Source organism: Limanda limanda, chromosome 4 (genome assembly GCF_963576545.1).
Source record: "Limanda limanda chromosome 4, fLimLim1.1, whole genome shotgun sequence".
Lineage (NCBI taxonomy): Eukaryota > Metazoa > Chordata > Actinopteri > Pleuronectiformes > Pleuronectidae > Limanda > Limanda limanda.
This window is the reverse complement of record NC_083639.1, coordinates 10691248-10711204: the sequence shown is the minus strand read 5'-3', so window position 1 is coordinate 10711204 and position 19957 is coordinate 10691248. Positions and strand designations below refer to the sequence as shown.

Below are 19957 nucleotides of genomic sequence, written 5' to 3'. Positions count from 1 at the left end.
TCATAAATATTCACACACTTTAAATGATTAAATGTTTTTGTTTATTCATTATTACTTTTACATAAAGTATAAAACAAAGTACAACAATTCAAAATAGAAAATAAGTGAGAAAAACGGGAAGGGGTGTACCGTCTTTATTTGTTAACTACACAAGTCGAAACACCGCCCTGTAGTGTTAAAGATTCATCAGTGGATCACACCCTAATGGAGCAAGTTTAGAATTGACCAAATAATCCATATACAACATATCAACAGTGCAGACATAAAATATAAACAGAATAACTGAAGAGAGATGAACACGGTCTTAAGTACACTACTGGTTAAATTTCGTCAGTCCTCTGTTCTTTGTTATTACAAAACGTAGAAGTATGTCTGTTTCACCAAACTGCAAGCTTGGATATTAAATTGCACTGTCTTTGGGATTGCATAGTGTTAGAACTCTGACGGAGAAAAAGAGTGGAAACCAGCGGGTGAGATTCCCACTGAAGCAGGTAGATGGTGGATGGACACTGGCAACAGTTACCCCTCTTTTTGCTCATTAGGTTGGAAAGATTTGCAATGATTACACAGATTTTTCTTTTGGACAAACGTCTACATTTTATGGGTAGTATTCACAAATTGCACCAAGGGACCACCTGGTCCATCCCTGTGTTATGAGTTTTATTCCCTGAATATACGGTTTCACGTAGACTTATATATATATGTGTGTATGTATATATATCTCCCCCACTTGTGCCTCGGGATGAGATGTGCCTCAAGCTGATTTATTCTTGTGCTTGGCTGAGTCATGCAAACGTTCTGCTGGATGCAATGTTAAAGCTAAGATGAAGTGCTGTTAGTCGTTTTTTTTTCTAGGGTGGACTTCAAACTGGGGGGAAAAAATCAAATGAAAAGCATAATTTTTCTAAAACTATAAACATATTTAATCAAACATGTAATGGGGGCAGTTCAATTAATCACTCAAATGTTAAGTCCACACAGTAGAAACCTACTGTAAGTACTACCAGTGCAAAGTGCTGTAAATTTAATGGATCATATTCCTGTTTACCTTGAAATAATAAAACATCTTTATATTATTGCGTTTGGCATGATCGGATGTTGTGATGGGACATTTATAAAAGTCAAACAAATTACGAAAAGCTATTTACATGTTGGTTATTAAGGGTAAATCACTGAACAAACAAGCTATAAATTAGGCAAAGAGTACAAGGTAATCAGAAGATTGCAGGACACCAAACACATTTTGATGCAAACGATTATTTACCCTTTTCTTTTTCATATTATTCATTGATTGCAAATCAAAGGTGTTTTGGATGTGGCTCAGCTCTGCAACTGCATTTTCAAGTGCTTTTTAAATCCAGTGACTGAACATAAAGTAAGTCAGATACATGATTGCTCTCCTCTATTGACTACAGGCTTACAGTACCAACAACAGTGCTGTTGGAATTCAAAGTTATTCTTTACAAAGTCGCACAAACACAAAAACAGTTTGATGGAACTCTTACAGTGCCGAGAGGGAAAGGAAAACGCAGAACTCTCAAACACTATTATAATACAATACAAAACCGAGAGGAGCGTGATTCATACGATGGTTATGGATATTAGATGAACAGTTGTGGGCCTGTATTTTTATGTTTTACAAAATAACCTGGTCGCCTAGAAACAGTCATGATGTTGGTTTTAGCTTTCTCCTCACGCCAGGTTTTTTTTTTGTGTCTGACAGGAAAGGTACCTGGCGTTAACAGATCGAGCCCTCCTGATAAATCTCTCCCTCGAGCCCCTCAAGCAAGATGACTTCTGAATAATATATGCCCCTGAACCATTACCTTTAATGCCTCATTGTTATAATAAAATAGATCCTTTTTTTTTGTTGAGAAAGTGCAATGTTATATCTAACCTGACTAACGACACTTTAAAGTTATTGATCTCAATTATACAGCTAGTATTCCACTTCAAAAGTACTGTCAAATCTTATTTACAATCTTCCCTCTGCTACTTGTTCTCGTCTCACAGCACAACCGTCCATCAGAAACCATCAACCAAGAGAGATGAATTTAGCATTTATACATTTATACAATTAAAAATATCTATACAGTAACATACAGTATCTAAAATACAGCGAGGCCTTTAGATGCCGTGCAGAATATGGCCTCTTTCCTCTTTTTTACTTTGCTCCCTTAGGACGTCTGTCAGAATTTCCACAACTGGTCAAAACCAAAGGAGAATTAACAGCCACAGGAATGTATGACTGAAGTTTTATAAGGCAGGAAATATATAATAACAGGAAAATCTATTTGGCGTCATTATCATGGGACAAAATAATCATTTAAAATCATTTACACAGACTGACACTATAGCTATTAGTTTAAAGGTTTGGTTTCCATGTGTCCTCTTTTATATATCTGTGTTAGTGAAAAATGACAAGGGCTTAGCACGTGCAATGTGTGCATTAGTTTAAAAGCTGTATGCAAAAATATTTTAAAATTGTAGAGTTTTAGTCTAGTAGCTCTTTGAATTTGTGTCGACACAAAGGGGGAAAGTGTTTGAATCAGTTTGTGGTGAGTACAGAATGAGAGGATGGATTTTAACAAAGACATGAATATAGTATCTGTATTAAAAGTGGTCCTGTTGTACGTGTTGTTTGCCCCTTTACCCCCAAAAATGTGCAACAGGGGCGTTTTTTTTCTCTTTGCCATATGCAATACATGTTGCTCCGATCCTTTTTGCAAAATTCTATCTATAAAACACAGTGAACAGCTGCAAACATGGCAGATCCAGTCACAGACATGCAGTGGCCAAGATATGCTGGTGTCACACAGGGCTGGGTGGCAGTTTAATGTGTGGTTCATGCTTTTCCTTCTCGTCACCTGCCAGCTCAGAAAGTTAAATGTTTGGGTGAAGGTGCAGAAGCATCCAGACTGGGGGCGATGGCAGAACAGACCCATCACATGTTGTAAGCGACATAGATGGGATCCAGCTGGTCGGCCAGGAAAGAGTCACGGAGGTGCATGCGTTGCTTCTCTCCCCTGGAGTTGATGGGTATGACCCCAGGATCCACGATGACCACCACGCCCACGATGAGGTGGTGCTCCTCCAGGACCACGTTGGTGATCAGAGGCACCAGGTCCAGCGCGTCCTGCTCTGAGCCGCACAGCTCCGACACCACCACCAGCAGGTTGGTCCACGTAAACACCGCACTGTGAGGAAGGAGAACCGGGGGAGTGAACATGGCCTTCAACATTTTTGTACATACTGATATTTTTGTAACATTGTTTTTGTTTTAAGTTTTTATTTCTGCATGGTAACGTGACCTTGAATGCTATGAAAGGCTCCTATAAATAAAATGAATGATTGTTTATCATTATTATTGGAATTATGTTTTTACACTTTGTTGCCAAGAGTTAGACGAAAAGATGTTAATACACAAAATGCGATGCTCTGGTTTGCTGAGCACAAAGACTGAAAACAGGTGGGAAAAGCTCAGCAGGTTCCATCTAAAGCTAAACAGGTAAATTTAACAACCAGCAACTCTAAAATTGCTTAAAATGCAGTGTAAAAATATTTTCTACAGGCTATGTCAAGCTAAGCAGCTGCTATCTATAGATTCATATTAATGTAGGTACATGAGAGTAACTGTGGGAGAGAAATTAAAGAAAACACATCCTAAACTATTCCTAACTGAACTAGGTTTTAGTGAAATCAAAGCTTCTGCCATTCTGTTTGTAGAACTGCAGAGTCCATTAATAGGGTCCTGGTTTGGTCGTGGAATAAAAGCAAGGCAGGAATATAAAATAACATCTGTCTATGTAGTTTATCTATATATAGAGTTTACCTCGTTCCTCAATAACTCCAATATCTTTTCAAAACAATAATGAAGTAAATAAAATTAAATAAAAGAGACTTTTATGCCTCTGTGAGGGATTTTCAGCAAATAAAATAAACAAAGTTTAAACAGAAAAGAATAATATCTCAATCCACATTTTCCTTCAGCTAAAGTCATGATAATCATCATCATAAAGTCATTTATAGCTGAATGTTATGATCGAATAATTATTATATTATATTATATATTATTTATCCATTTGCACTTCAGTGGTGGATTTCCTGAGTTTACTAAAATACTTTATGTGTGCATGTGTCAGGTAGATCATGTCCACGGGAGCCTTCTCACCTCTCAGCGATACTGCGGTGCGCCCGGGACACTGAGTTCTCAATGTCGATGGGGTGGTAACGCAGCCCTCGTAGCTCCAAGGTCTCATCCAGCGACCCGACCACAAAGAGAGCATCGTGCCGATCTGAGCGCACAGACACAGGCGACATAATCAACCCAGAGAAGATTGTAGACAAAGCGGAGGGAAATGTGTGAGCAGACAAAAGTGTTGACGGATACTATTTTAAACTGCACTGCCTTGTAAATCGTTGTGTGCATAATTCTCTGAAAACTTTGTGGATACAATCTTAATTTTGTTTTGAATCTAAGTTTCGGCTGCGTCAGGGTCTATTTACCTCCACTGGCACCCAACAGCTCCGTCCTCTTCACAAAACCGAGGTATCCGGTTCTGGCCCACAGCGTCTGGGGATCTCCGAAGCTGAGTTTGGTGTTGAAGTGGTCGGCCTGGAGACTCTCCTCTCCGTAGATGGTGTAGTAGCCACTGGCAGTGTGAGGGCTGTTCACCCAGATCTGAGAATGAGAAGAAACACACAGGGTCACTGATGGCGTCACTGGGGGGGCAATATTTAAAACTGAGTGTCTGTTCACATCTTCCTTTCACCTCTCCCAGATGAGAGTCACCGAGGGGGCCTCTGGTCTCTGGATTGACGATTATCACCCGCACACCCGGCAGAATCTAAAAAAACAATGAGAAATTTAAAATCCATATGGAACATACTGTTAATATTCCTTTAACTAACACTTCACACATCGTAGGAGTAGAGCATCTCACCTTGCCAGACTCCATTAGAGGAAGACTTTGAGGCGCTCCACGCTCCACCAGCCTCACCCTGAAACAACACATACACATGTAAGCCATCATAGGCAGATATTTATGACTTTTTGTATAATTTATAAATAATTTTCTATCCCCACTTATTAGAACAATTTAAGTGATATTGTTTTTATTTAACATTTACTGTTATACATTCACAACAACTGGAAAATGTCCAGAAAATTTAGTTGAGGAGTGGTGGTGCCCTAGCAGAGCAGCAGGAAGTGATGTATAACTAAAGTTTGTTGGCATCTTCTAATCTACATGTACGAAACCTCTTTTTTATCTACAAATATTTTTTTTCTAAGTTCACAGCCTTCACGTGTTAGAAAGGTCATCAACACCCCCACTGGCTCGCTTTGAATATTCAGGACATTTTCCTGCAGTATTCTAACATGCTCTCAACTCTGATATTTCCCATATATCTTACTAGGGAACATCTTATTTCGAGAACATGTTGGACTTGTGCATGTCTGAAGGTAGCTACAGGCTATGTGCAGTATATTAGTATTTTTTAAGTCATTGTAAAACAGCTCAGGAAACAAATCAACAAAAAATGAAATAGGACATGTATAAATCCACAATGTGGACTTCAGACACACAAAACAATAATCAACGAAACTTAAACTCCACATCGACCTTTCTCCCAAAAAATCAAATTTAACTGTCAATTTAAGATTTGTCGAAGATTTACTGTGATTGCAGACTACAACAGTCCACCTGTTCTCACCTGTCATGGCGGAGGGACTTCATGTCCACGTACACTGTGCAGGGATCAGGACCAGTAGTGCCCTGTGGAGAGGACAGACACATACAGGTCAAACTCGAGGTGTAGCTCACAGTGTGTGTCTACGTAATGCCGGGCTGTGTGTGGCTGGTTTACCTGCAGGCAGATGGCCAGGTTCACCCTGGAACCAAACGCAGTGCTGACAGCTCGGGGTGACAGCCCCACGTCCTTAAACAGCTTGGAGAAGGAGTGTGTGAGGGCGAGGCGAGGGCGCTCCTCTGCTATCACCACGCAGCTCCGCACGCACGACAGGTTCACACCACGAGTCTGAAACACACAAGCACACACATAGAGCGAATTCAATTCAAAAGAATCCATAGTTGTTGTGATTAACGTTTCTCTTTGACCCATTTAGATCTGGTATTACCATCTGTCCCGAGGGTCGGATCACAAGTGGTCAGCTCTAACTACAGGTCTGAATGCTCCCAAATGTCTTCTTGTCATTGTTTTCTCTGTGTGAACACACACGTGTCCCGGGCCACATATGAAGAACCATCTACTCAGCTGAAATCCTCTGACCCACTAAAGTTTCGCAATAAATCAAAAGTATTTTTACGCTTCTTAGTGACAACACATTGATGGTTTGTTCCCATAATAGAATCATTAATCACCACATAATGATTTATACTTTTTTTTATAAATTGATGAAATCGTTATTCATTTAGCCCCCCGACTGCCCTCTTTACATCTACACACACACACAGTGACCTCGGACTCATCTATAAACTCTGAACGCAGCTTTTCTGTGCAGCTCTTACCTTGAGTAACTCAGTCTGAGTGCCCAGTCCTTTGGTGCAGAGCTCCATGACAGAGTAGGAGCAGAAGGTGTCTCTCACGCGGTACTGACTGAGCGTGCTCAGCCACAGAGGCAAGCAGCTCTCCAACTCAAAGGGAGGAATCAGGATGGACTGATGACCTGAGTAAACACTGTGAGACAAGAGATTTTCAGGTGAAGAGGAGAAACATCTCAGAGACAAAACATTGGTGCATAAAGTGGGTGAAGTTTGGTGGGGGACAGTTTTCTGTACCTTGCGAGGCACCACAAGACAAAGCCCAGGCCGCAGTAAGGGTCCAGGCAGATGGCTATTTGGCGAGAGGAGTAGAGTTCACACTGTAGCTTTACAGAGCGGCAAAGTGCACTGACTGCTGCATGGGAGATCTGTCATGGACAAGAAGACACATTAGACCATCGTAGGGAAACCTCACAGATGAACAAATTAAGTTTTAACACTAAACATTTTTGTGATTCATATTCTAAAAGTTGTAGAGGCCCAATGGATAAGGGGAATGTTGAGAGACATCGAAAATGGCAGCATCTGTGTAACAGCAGGTGGACCAGATTATTTGAAGATGGATTTCATGTGTCTGACCTTGACTCCAGTGAGCATGCCTGTGGTGGACACGCTGAAGTCCAGATAAGCTATCATCTCCGCTGTGGGCGGCTTGTAGATCTGTGGAGGTCGTCGGCGCGGGAGGTCGTCTGCAGGAACACAAACGGTGAATGTTTTACGAATAACAAAATACACATAAAATGAATATCAGCAACCGACACTAGAGAATGTTATCACTACCAGGTGCATGTCACACGGACAGTTATTGCTCAGTGATATCTGTGTGTCAATCAGATATTATCTACTGGTTGTGCAACTTATTCAAGTACTTTTGTTTTGAGGAAGATAAACCACAGCGAAGGCAGCAACATAAATCTACACCACTGAGCAGTATTGATGATAACCCGAGGAGACATTGCAGAGAAATGTCCCACTTCCTGTTTGGCTTGATTCTGTAAACTGTGTTACAGCAAACACTCTGTAATAACTGATATGCATGTTCCTGACACAGCAGTGCACGTTACACTCACTACACTACTCACTACTGAGGAGCCAGTTTTTTTTTATTAATGAGTAAATCAGTTATTGTTTACAATTCATATATTCTTAATTAAGAGGACTTTCATTTTATTACAAATACTTGATGCGAAAAGGGTCAATGAGAAAGACAAGAAGGGTAAACTTTGGATTGATTGCAATAATAATGTTGCAATATTACAAGAATAAAATCATAATCTTTATAACAACAAACTTTATTCTTGTAAAAGAAAAATCCCCCTTTAAGTGGCCTGAATACCAGGGACATTTTTATGTGATGTGATTCACTACTTTAAAATTCACTTGCAACCCCATATCTTTATGCACAAAAGCACAGATGTAAATAATAAAATAAAAGACGGCTAAGTTCCATTTAGTTGCTTCAGTGTCAGGGTCACAGCAATGTCACTGTCACACAGCTGGACCTGAGTCAACAAGTTCGCTCTGCTGCTGTTTATCTTATATATCTTATATATCTTATATATCTCACCTGTGTCGATGATTATTGGCCACGTTTTAATGTTTACAGAGGCTGCAGCCTCCTTAGAGCGAAGTGTCCTCATGAGGTTTTGAGTGGTGAGGATACACGCAGCTTTACTGACCTGGTGACAAAACATAAACAGGATTCAACAAGAGAAGCTGCTACAAATGATCAAAGTTACCGAATAGCTACTAAGCACATATAAAATGCACTGTTGTGTTGTACAAACTATGATTTATCTTAGACTTTTGAGAGTAATTTGGTAAAAATAAATCAACTAAAATGAAATTGTGACAAAGATTTTAAAGATGGAAAACTTTTCAGAGAAACATTATGACGTTACTATTACTTTGAGTCATTTGCCTGATTCTTGGTGAAGTGCAGTATGTTTGTTGGGACTCACAAACCCTTGAGCATGGAAAACAATACAGGTGCATGTGCAAAAGAGCACCCATACACTTACATCGATAATCATGCGAACAGTGGGCAGTGTGGCTGCTAGGTTCTGAGGGTGGGGGGGTCGGACGTTGACAGGAACACATCCAGCATATAGACAGCCGTAGAAGGCTGCTATCAAATCAATGCCTGAGAGAAAGATGGAGGACAAAGGTCGATTAAAAGAAGGAGAGAAAACCGTCCATGTTGAACAATAATCAATGGGAGAAAGCTGTAAGTGGAGCCTACCAGGGGGATAGAGCAGAACCACGTTCTCTCCGGTGTTGATGCTGCCTTTCTCTGTGAGCGCTGCAGCGATCTTCTCAGCTCGCTTATGAAGCTGGACACAGGACGCTGTGCTCACCGCTACACCCTGGAGGACAGGAGGAAATAATCACAATGAGAGAGAGAGAGAGAGAGAGATACAGGTTCAGAAACACAACATTTTATTCACATCCTGGTATCTTTACATTATTTCTGTGCATTCAAGTTAAAACCAAAATAACTAAGAGGAGAGAGCTGTAATCCCTCTCGGATCCAGCTCCTTCAGCCAAGTATACATCTCTCTAAAAGTGGAGGTAGGCACTCTACTAAGTTTCTAGTTTGATTTTTTTTTTTTTACTGTTGTTATCGTAACCCTACCTAAAGCGGACTTTTTCTGCCCGCTGCCCAAAGTGTCTGTTGTTGTTTGTGTTGGTATTTGTTGTTGTTGTTGTTGTTGTTGTGTGTATCACCATAGTCATGTCTTGTGGTTTTGTGCTGTTCTGCTTGTGTCTTGTCAACTCTCACTTAGTACTACTGCTGTCTTAATTGAGTTTTTGTTAACTCAGGTGTGTCAACCTTTCAAACAAGTAGATAAATGAAATGAGAACTGTATTCACCAGTTCAGTCAGGACCAATTTAGAGAAAACTAAGTTGATTTCATTAATTGCAATAAGTTATATTTGGTGGTATGACTCTGTATGTTCTGGGACCTCCTTGTCCTTCTATGAGCCTTCATGGAGAGTGAGGAGGAAAGTGAAGTGGTGAACTGTGAAGGCTGGGTTTGGTACCTTCGCATTGAGCAGAACATAGAGGACGTGGTCCGGGTCCGACTGTGCCCTCCACTGTAGAGCCTCCGTCAAATACTGATGCTGTGATAGGAAGAGAAAAGTCATTAGATGGGCAAACTGTACATGTGAGGTTGTGATTAAATAAACATCATAAACACGACCATGAAGAGGTTTTACAGGGAGAGGTTTGTGCTGATGGAATCACACCTATTCACACCTAAACAGAACAAAACGTGGACCTCAGCAGACAGCTGTTTGACGTGAATTATCTCTTGCTGACATGCAAACAATTTATGCCACATGCTCCTCTGCCAATCCAGCTTTAAAATAATGAACAATAACTAAGGATGTGAAAGGGTATGTTTGCAGTAAAACAAGGGATATTTACAGAAGGTGCATTTAAAATAATATCAAAAACATGCACTGCATTTTTTTTTTTTTTTAATTGTCCCACATTTTGACATAAGCAGAAAAAAATAACATCCACAATACACCATAGATAAGAGCACGGTGAGAGTAAACAAGGGTTTGGGGAAGATGCCAGAGGGGGCCGTGACTCTTACCATCACTGTTGGCCACATACAGAGCTACATCCAGAGAGAGACCAGAGGAAAAAGAGAGAAGAGTCCAGATCTTTCTTTTAACATCTATAGAAGTGAGCTCTGGCTGAGCTTGTGCCATTATTACATTGGAAGTGGAAAGTTCTAAAATATCTATTTACCCCCATAACACACTGTAAGCTTGAGTACTGATTGTGTTCCCAGCTGCTTATTAAGAACATACAAGTGGCTCTTAAGAAAATGTGGTTAAAAAGGTATCTGATTCATTATTAGTGATTGGTTGTGTATTGTTAAAATGCTCATAGTCACACTAACCTTCCGCGCAAGATCCTGGTCGTCAATCATGCCGAGGTCCCTGCCCGCAGCCTGTGCGATCCTCTTCCCTGCCACCAGGTTGCCCACCATGACGGAAGCAGGACCTACACCAACTGCAAGAGAAGAAAAGTGTGTATAAGAAAGAGTGAGAGAGGGAAGAGTAGGGCAGGAAATAAAGGCAGAAAAAGACAGGAAAGAATAATGATCCTCTCAGGATCCACCACAGGTGTCATTCACAGAAGAGATCACAAAATTAATTTGGTATAAATAATTGTGACTTTTTCCAATTGTGTGACAGTTTCCCGGCAACGTGGCAAGAATATTACTTTGTCCAAATTTAGAAAATGTTACGTGTGCGTTATGTAAAACTACTGACCAGGCTCTTTTTTTTCACAAAACACTTTATACTCAGTCCCACTCCTGCACGCAGGCCTGAGTCAGCAGTTTCTCTCTTTCCTTTGGGATTCAGTTAGTAATTCAGGCGTCACTTCACGAGGAAATCGCACACAGGCAGAGAGCTCAACGTAACAAGTTCAAACTGCAATGTTGGAGTCTCCATTTGATCATATGTGTACCTGGCTGCTTCTGGCGCGGCTTGGGCAGGTTGGTGACACACGTGTGGGGACACATGAGGATGTTGCACGGGTGCAGGCTGCCGTCCAAGAAGATTTGCTTGGCGTCGGAGATGTGGATGCCACCCAGGGGTGTTTTAGGTAAGGTGTTGGCCGGTACCAGAGCCAGACAGTAGAGGCCCACCTGGTGGATGCTGTCGATAGCCTGCAGAGGAAACCAAAAATCATGTTTGTTTCGTCATTATACACGTCCCTCAGCTCAACTCTGGGATGGAGCAGCACTCAGAGGAGATGGATTACGGTGCTTGAAGAAAAGCCGCTTCCTAATATAAACACGTGAAGGGTGATGATGTGATTTACCTGAAGCACTCGACTCATCCACTGGAAACTGTCCTCCTCACTGGCATCAGGCCTCTGCTCCGCCACAATCACGACCCTCTCATCATAGAACACTGTGACCGAAAACACAGCGATCCTGACACACACACACACACACACACACACACACACAAACACACAGAAAGTCAAACAGTGTTTTGTGGACTAAAACACTTCACTTCCACTTTACCCAGTGGTGAGTAGATAATTAGTGACTTAAAAAATGTCAGTGAACTATCCTTTTAATGATTTTCCATCCACAGCACATCAAGTTGTGCTATGTTTGAGTCTGCTGTGCTTCCATTGTACCACTAGATGTCAGTATGGATACCTCTGAAGTCATCATCTCTCTACACAAGAAGAATTAAGCAGAAGTCCATCTCACCTCCCACGGTACACAGTCTTGACTGGTTCCACGGCGAGAGCGGTGGCCACCAGGTCATCGGCATTGTGTCTCCGCCCGCTCACCATCAGCAGACCTTCGATCTTCCCCACCACAAAGACCAGACTGCCCTGTAAAGAGCGGGGAGCACATTGAGCGAAGTCATTACATGATCAAGTGCACAGATCCATTTGAAGATCGAGAGGAGGATGGTTTCCAGGTCGGCTGGAGTTTCTCATTAAAAAGGTTCTACTTACGGGGCCGACAAAGCCCAGGAGTCCGGACCGCACAAATGGAATCTCTCCGATGGGAACTCCGTTACTGTTCACTGGGATCACCTGAACACAACACAGACATAGAGGACGGAATTATAGCCCAGAAAAATGATTTTATGAGATAATTGCAGGCAGGTTTGAGTTTTGCCTCGGCTCTCATACCTCAAATGTGTTTTTTGTGACTCCCGGAAGGCCGTAGTACATGGTGCCTCCAGCACGAGAGTTGATGATTATCTCTCCTATCTCATCTGTCTTACAGAGCTGAGGAGGCCCGTCAGGTCTCACGGTGCACATCAGAGCTGGAGAGCACAACAATCAGACAACAGTTACTAATGGTTTTGTACTTTCCAGCCCAGCTTTCCATTCACACACATGTTTATCGTGGCTAGAGGCCAAAGATCTTGAGGTGCACAACTGAAAGCTGATATTCTCTGTTGAGGTTTGCAGGTTCATAGAAATTCAGGAGGAAAGGAAATGTGCGAGCTGTGTGATTTTCAAAAAAGCGTATAAAGAGTCTCATTTCCTTGAAGAGATGTAAACTACAAGGTATTAATGTGACAGGATTCTATTCTGGGGTACGAACAACCAACAACTGGATTGGTTATTCAATTTTGATATTGAAAACAAATACAACAGTTATGTACTATCAGAAGTCTATGTTGTTTGTTTTCTTGTTTTTAATAGTCCTCTTTGTAAAGCACGTTGTTACAGCTGTATTTGAATGGTGCTAAATAAATAAAGTTATTATGATTATTGATTTAGTTGTAGACATAAAAGCCTGAAAACTCTTTAAAAATGTATGTGCTGCATCTGTTTTATCTGTGATGTCTTGTAACCTTGTATTTGACAGAGTCACAAACACCCAGTAAAAACATCATCAATGTCAACATCATCATGGGAAATGTGCATATTTCAAACATTTTTTTATTTTACAAATCATGCCATTGTTTTTGGCAAAATGAATCTTAATTCATTGTATTAGCTCAATTGAGAGCTTTTTTATGTTGCATTCGGGGGCTGTTAAAATCTTTCCTGTGTGAGAACCAATACATTTCAAATAATGCTACAACATACAGTTACTGATTTATGATCTTTTTGGCAGCTGTAGTTCAGTTGCTCATTCTGATAGCTCATGACAGATTTCCCCTCAAGCACCTATCTTTATGGATCTGTCCTTCTGCTCTCACCTCCAGGCATGACGTGACCCACATCTTGAACTGTCAGGGCGGAGTTCTTGTCCTCCGTGTTGACCCTGATGACCCCGTGGCTCAGGCCGCCCATGGAAAGAATGGCACGGGCGGGGAGGGGTGCGCCCGGTACTCCTGGTCTACACAGGAGAGGTAGGAGGTTGATCAACAACTCCATTCATCCCATCCATTCTTCTTATCTCATGCAGAACACAACATCAAATATGTGCGTTGTGCACATCCATTCATTACAGAACTTGCAGATACGGAAAAAAGGGAAATATGAGTCAGTGTCATACCTGCGTATAGCGACCGTCATGGCCTCAGGGGAGGTGGCACAGGGACAGATGACCTCAGGCTTCAGGCCGTGGGACTGAAACACGTTCAGGAAGGCATCACAGGACGAGACCGACCCTGAAGAGTAAGAGTTGGTGGATTTAATATGTTGCATCATCAGATCTGGACAGTTTGAAAAGGTATTTATTTCACAGCACTTTATGGTCATGTGAAATACTCACAAGGGTTAGCACCATCAGCAACAATGAGCATCCGTAACGAAGCCAGGCTGGTGTCTCTCTGATCCCGATGAGCCATCATGGCCCAGTGGAGATCCCGACACTTCACCAAACCCACACGAGCTACACGGGAGTAAAAGTGACATTAGGCGTGTTAAATACATTTCTTTACTTGCTGCTGCTCAAGCTGAGAAATCGGCATAATTTACCTTTGTGGACGTGGACCCTCTGAACCCAGGAGAGAGGACAAGCCTTCATCACTGCATAGGGAACTATGATAGTGTGTATCCTGTTCATCACAGCCTGGAAAGAACAATTAAAATAAGATGAAACAGCTACAGTATAATACTTAAACATGTCATGGTAGAGGTATATAAAAGAATAAAAGAATGCTAAATGCTATAAAATGCTGAATCATTTCAATAAAAGTTCATGATCACAACAAAAAAGTGTCTTTCTTGAGAGAGCTACCTCGTCAATGGCACCTAAACATACAATACGTCTACACATGCTCACCGTGAGAACACCGTGCCACAGGCCTATGTCCTTTTTAAAGTCCAGCACATTAACTAAAGTTTCCCCTGAAAGGGAAGAAAGACAGAAGGGACGTCAGACATGGAAGAATCCATCAGATCAAGGCTAATAACGACACCTCAGGACTGTGGGCTCACCCTCGCAGTAGTTGCAGGCCTGGGTCAGTGCTTGGCAGTGGGTCAACATGGCTACTTTAGACACGGCCACACCCACAACCGTGCCGTCTTTTCTCGCCTTGTACTACACAAAGGAGACACAAGAGCATACAAGTGAATACTGGTGCAAACACAAACACACTGGTCAAAATATTGCAAGAAAAAGTCAAATATTTATATTATTTTGTTTATTTTTATGACATTTCTCATTAAAAATACAGTTTTCTTCTAAATTACAGCTTTATTCTCAAAATCTAAGGATGTATTCTCTTCAATAAGGTCCAAATACTCCATCAAACAAGCATATGTTACAATTTAAAGAGATTTTATCATCTTAAAGATAAACTTACTAATAAGCATATAGTTAATAGTTAACACAGTTCATCATATAATCTTAAAAATAGAATGAAACCAATGTTACCTCTATATATGCCGGGTCAGTGTTGGCGGTGGGGATGTGAGGCTGCCAGTCTTTGGAGGGTTTGGTCAGGTATTTGGAATCCGTCACCACCCACTTAAGTCGAGGCCAGCCTATCAGGGAGAGGCATCAGGGGAAATAAACTATTTCAAAATAGTCAGAAATTCACCTGTAACTTTGACTGTTAGCCATTACATATATGATTAACCATTATACCTGCAGTATTTCATAAAAGAAAAACTGGATAAACATGTTATGCATTTTGCATTGAGGTGATTCTAAAACTCCAGGGACCAAAACAAGTTGCTGACCTTTGAATGTCATAATTTCCCCTGTGGGTGTCTTGGGTAGACCCTTCAAACAGATCTCACTGGTCAGAGCCAGCCCAACCCCACAGCTGCCCAACAGGAAGCCCACCTGGCAGATACCTGCGTCCTGTAACACACCACACACGCCGGAAATCACACAATTATCAAAATAATACATTCGCAACTACTTCGGTAGTGTTGTTCCTCTGATGGTGGTCTTACCTTGCGTGACAGTGGAACCTCGATAGGAACAGGAATCACTTCCGCCAGCAGGCAGCCGTAGAAGGCCACCCAGAACATCCCAGGGTCACTGTTGGGGTAAACCAACGCCACCTGCACAGACATTCAAGATATTGACATTTAGCCTCTTGTGAGATTATAAAGATGAAAATGTGTCTTTATAGATGCAAACCCTGTAGATAAAGCAGTCTTAGTAATCTCCTTGCCCTTGAGTACTTCATATTTAATTCCTCTCTACTGTATGACTTTGCCAGTGTGTGTGTGTTTATCTCTTCTATGCTTGTGTGCGTGTGCCGTCTCACCTTGTCTCCAGGTTTGAGGATTTGCTCGTTCTTGGTGCCCAGCTTGTTCAGGAGAGTGTACGCCAGCTTCACACTGCGACTCCACAGCTTCCCTGACAGACAGAAGGTGGACAGGGGAGGTAGAATCTGAGCAAAGAAGACATCTCATGGCACAAGATTAAGAGAAATAACTTCGCAAACACAGCAATGGTAGTTTCCAGTACACAATGTATGACTCAGTTGTTTGATACAGTTAACTTGACTTTGATTTGACACTGTACACATCCTTCCATGGCTTCTGCATGTGAAATGGTCCAGTTGTGTGCCTCACCATAAGTCATTGTATAGAGCGGTCTGCCTGTGATGTCAAGCGCAGTGAGGGCGGGGCTCTTCCCCTGAGTGGACCCCCATCGGGCCAGTGCTGCCTGCAGGGCTGGGGGCCAGTTGCTGACCACGCCCAGAGGCTCTCCTTTCACTGGGATGATCTGACGGCCCTCCGGCTTGGGGGTGTTTGGGTCCGGCTGTGGCACTATGGAAGAGACAACAGAACATGAGGTCCAATATGAATGCTACAGAATGAAAACTAAATTACACAAAGAAAACCCACACTTGCATCCGTCCTGTTCCTGCTCCGGGTAAAGGCGTGATACATATAGAAATATAGTTATATATATGGCTAGAAATTAATAAAACACAGTCGGGCAGCGGGGAAGTATGACAGTGTGTTTCCTTTTCTGGAGAAATAAGAAATTCAAATGATTGTTCAGTATTTTTAACATCTAAATCAGCTTATATAAAGCCTAGTCTGCCGAAAGGATTTATTAAGCTGTGAAAGCCTATGACACCATCTTTGACCCCTTCTGTGGCTTTGCTGCTTGTGAAAAGTGCCAGAAACCATAAGCTTTTGATGGCCGCCAGCTAGGTACGTCTTCGCTGAGGAAACATGCCGACAGCTGCAGGAGCACAGGTGCTGCGACAGTTGACAGATTGTTTCCCGAGAACACAACTAAGCCACCAAAACAGGAGGACAAGGAGGCAATAAGATAGTGTGTATGTAGCGTGTGTTTAATCAGGGTGAAGGGTCAGGTTTGGAGATAATTGTGGGTCGGGTCTTGTACGGAGCTTTGTTGCTGCAGGTTTGTAAAAATGGACCAGTTCAGGACTCTGCTAATCGGAATCCTGTGATCACAGTAGTGAAAGTGTTTGAGGAAGCAGCGTACCTTCTACTATCTCCTCTGCGTCGTCGGTGAAGAACTCGCTGAGCGGGGGTCTCTTCGGCCTCTTCAGGGTGTTGAGAAGCTGCTGGATCTTAGTGGACACTCGGCTGTTCACAGGAACCCCTACAAGCAGTGGCAGGACAGACTCAGTCACACACAACGATTCATAAACACAGGAGAAACACCACCGGTTAGAACGTCTTCACATCTCCCAGTCTGCTGCTCTTCATCCCAAAATAGAAGATATTGTAGCGATTTGTTGACATAAGTTTGTCTTGAATTGATTGTAGTAATTCTCAGGGATGAACAGCAGCAGACTCACATTAGGTGGAAACAACACGAGGAAAACACGAGGAGAAGTGAGGGTTTTTGGGTTTTGGGTTAAACGTGCAAATTTATTTTAAGTTGTGTTTGTTGCATTTTTTCTATCATCATTATAAACAAGAGGGCGAGTTAGGGTGGAACAGCAACATCACAGAGGGACATTATATATTAAAGAGTTTCCTTACTCTGCGTATTACCTCTTCCTACTGTATCAGCCAGTGAAATAAACAAGTGACAGGGTGGAGAAGAAAGCAGTAAAGTCTGATTAATGATATGTCATGGTTGGAAGTCAGCACTTATTGAGAAGAGAGAAGAGCCAGACACACACAGGCTCCCGCAGAGAGAGACACACAAACAAATAAAGAAACAGTTGTGTGGTGTGGCCGTTACCATCCCCAGTCTCCATCATGCTGGAGCGGCTCTGCCCGCGGCTCATCCCCCGGACCACGGCGTTGGAGGTCAGGTCCACCCGCGGGCCTCTGGCTGGAGGGGCCACAGCTGTAACATCTGGAGGCGGGGCGCTGTTCTCTGAGGGGACTGCAGGGGGAGCAATGGGAGAAGGTGTGATCAAAGCTAATCTTTTGATTCAACTAACTTTAAAAATACGACACACTGGAATGTTTGAAAGGTATTTGAACGTGCTAGACTCCAGCATGCATAAACAAATCTGCCAAAGTTCATAGATATGATTCATGTAGACATCAATTACTTCGATGTGTAGATTCATAGATTTGCAACAGCTCAACAGATAACGTCAGATATTATATGAAAATTATTTAAATCCTTTCAAAGCAGGTGTACCAATGATTAATGAAATGTAATGAGAGTGGCAGAGACAAATGAATGGATTTAATATTCCTAAATTATGACCTTTTTCTATCGATCCATTAGCGTTACCCATAGACTGTATATAAAGATGGAGATAACATGACTGCTGAGTCTCCACTAAACCTAACCTGCATGTCTTCAGACCGTGGGAGGAGTCTGGAGTACCCGCAGAAAACCCACACAAGGAAAAGATGCAAACTCCTGTAATAAATCATTTCTAACTTTGCAATGGAAACTGATGAACCAATACAATTAACAACAGCATCTCACCAATGCGACTTTGAGCCACCATGTCTGCCACAGCTGTGCTGCGGGGCTGAGGCTGAGGCTGGGGCTGAGGCTGAGGCTGAGGCTGGTGTTGGTAGTGCGGCTGAAACAGAGGTTGGTACTGTGGTTTGTACTGGGGCTGAGGCTGAGCTTGGCTTTGAGGCTGCGGTTTGGCCTCTCCGTGGGACAGGGTGGAGGAGGCCGAGGACGAGGTGGAGGAGCCCTGGCACGTGCGGTTGATCCAAGCGTCTGGGCTCTGCAGGTTGGGACCGACAGGGTGCTGGGAAACGACCAGTGATGACTGCCTGCGCACAGATGTCTCCTCTTCATCATCTGACGAAGAGTCTAAATAAAAGAGAAAGAGGTATGAATTTTCAGCCCAGTAAAGGTCAGGTGTGTCTGTAGACGTGTCTTAAGAGGACAGGAGGATTGTCCTCCTTCTCCAACCTGGTGGTGTACGGGTGTTAATAGGAGACTGGACGTAAGTGGAGCGCCGCTTGGTGGGCATGGGCAGTGCCATCTTCTCCTCCTTATGTTTAGCCAGGGCAGCTTGTACTGCCTCAGTGTGGATATCTGCACAGACAGAGAACAATGCACACTCTGGGTTAGGGATAGCTTTGTCCTGGTGGCGGTGAATGTAAATAAAAAACAGGAAACCAGAAAATTAACAATAAAATACAAATCTTTAAACATTTCTAAATTCACTCAGCAAGAGATACTGACCACAACACAGAGTCAAGGATCTGTTTTTTATTGAGAGATTATTTTCCTATAACCCAAGTTTTTTTTTTAATGAATAAAATTGCAATGTTTTCCCAAATTGTGCTTCAATGTAGCTGTTTTTTGTTTAAATTATTTCACTGATCTGTGAATCATATAAGTCAGGTGATCCAAACTCAACATCTTGAAAGTTTATTCGCTCAAATGAATCAAGGGCCTGGAAACAAGCTTACTAACTGAATGGATCCTCCAGTTAAAATGCAGGTAAAGAAACCTGCTTTACTACAAAATGTAAAAAGTTGCCAGGTATGGAAGTAATAATAATTAATGCTGTGATTTACAGAACTATATGTATTATTATCTTTACAAATATTGTCTCTTAATTATCTCGTCGATAAAGCAAAGGAAAAAAACACAAAATAATTTTTTTTTTATCTGGCAAGATAAATCTGAACAGAATAGAAGAACATTAAAACTGCTGCACTAATTACCTTGAATATACTATATAAATATATAATTCGACAAATAAATATTAAAATCTGGTAAACTGAGACTGAGAAAACCAAACACTGATCCGCTTGCAGCTCATAGACGCTATTAACAGGTAAACATTGCTTTATCTGACTATAAAAGATTTAACTTCTTGGATTTTACGCATTCTTTAACAGCAGCATTCCACTTTAGTTTCAGTCAGCTTTCATTTAAGACGACACAGCATATAAAATGTGAAGGAAATATTATAGTTGAAGGAGTCAGAAGAGAATCGTGAGAGGATGACTGTTAGCCCACACACTCTCCTCCATCCACATGCACACACTAATGCACCAAGTAATAAATGCAGGGATTCTCTCAGTTGATGACACCCACAAGCAA

General features: G+C 42.0%; 1 protein-coding gene across 1 annotated transcript in view; it reads right to left on the bottom strand.

The window, feature by feature from the left end:
• Positions 1–24: 24 nt before the first annotated feature.
• dip2bb (disco-interacting protein 2 homolog Bb) overlaps positions 25–19957 on the bottom strand; it is a 40136-nt gene continuing 20203 nt past the window's right edge. Inside the window, exons 4-38 of the mRNA XM_061069900.1 lie at positions 18812–18937; positions 18368–18709; positions 17660–17806; positions 16949–17068; positions 16060–16257; positions 15750–15841; positions 15430–15540; positions 15211–15334; positions 14903–15012; positions 14464–14566; positions 14309–14373; positions 14002–14095; positions 13796–13915; positions 13577–13691; positions 13278–13417; positions 12253–12389; positions 12073–12153; positions 11819–11946; positions 11416–11530; positions 11059–11260; positions 10484–10596; positions 9609–9689; positions 8806–8929; positions 8585–8706; positions 8131–8242; positions 7143–7252; positions 6801–6931; positions 6531–6699; positions 5869–6039; positions 5716–5777; positions 4944–5001; positions 4773–4847; positions 4507–4681; positions 4172–4295; positions 25–3197 (exon numbers count right to left, since the gene is read on the bottom strand). Coding sequence (XP_060925883.1) covers positions 2945–3197; positions 4172–4295; positions 4507–4681; positions 4773–4847; positions 4944–5001; positions 5716–5777; positions 5869–6039; positions 6531–6699; positions 6801–6931; positions 7143–7252; positions 8131–8242; positions 8585–8706; positions 8806–8929; positions 9609–9689; positions 10484–10596; positions 11059–11260; positions 11416–11530; positions 11819–11946; positions 12073–12153; positions 12253–12389; positions 13278–13417; positions 13577–13691; positions 13796–13915; positions 14002–14095; positions 14309–14373; positions 14464–14566; positions 14903–15012; positions 15211–15334; positions 15430–15540; positions 15750–15841; positions 16060–16257; positions 16949–17068; positions 17660–17806; positions 18368–18709; positions 18812–18937 — 4550 coding nt within the window. The 3' untranslated portion in view covers positions 25–2944. The remainder of the gene's footprint in view (positions 3198–4171; positions 4296–4506; positions 4682–4772; positions 4848–4943; positions 5002–5715; positions 5778–5868; positions 6040–6530; positions 6700–6800; positions 6932–7142; positions 7253–8130; positions 8243–8584; positions 8707–8805; positions 8930–9608; positions 9690–10483; positions 10597–11058; positions 11261–11415; positions 11531–11818; positions 11947–12072; positions 12154–12252; positions 12390–13277; positions 13418–13576; positions 13692–13795; positions 13916–14001; positions 14096–14308; positions 14374–14463; positions 14567–14902; positions 15013–15210; positions 15335–15429; positions 15541–15749; positions 15842–16059; positions 16258–16948; positions 17069–17659; positions 17807–18367; positions 18710–18811; positions 18938–19957) is intronic.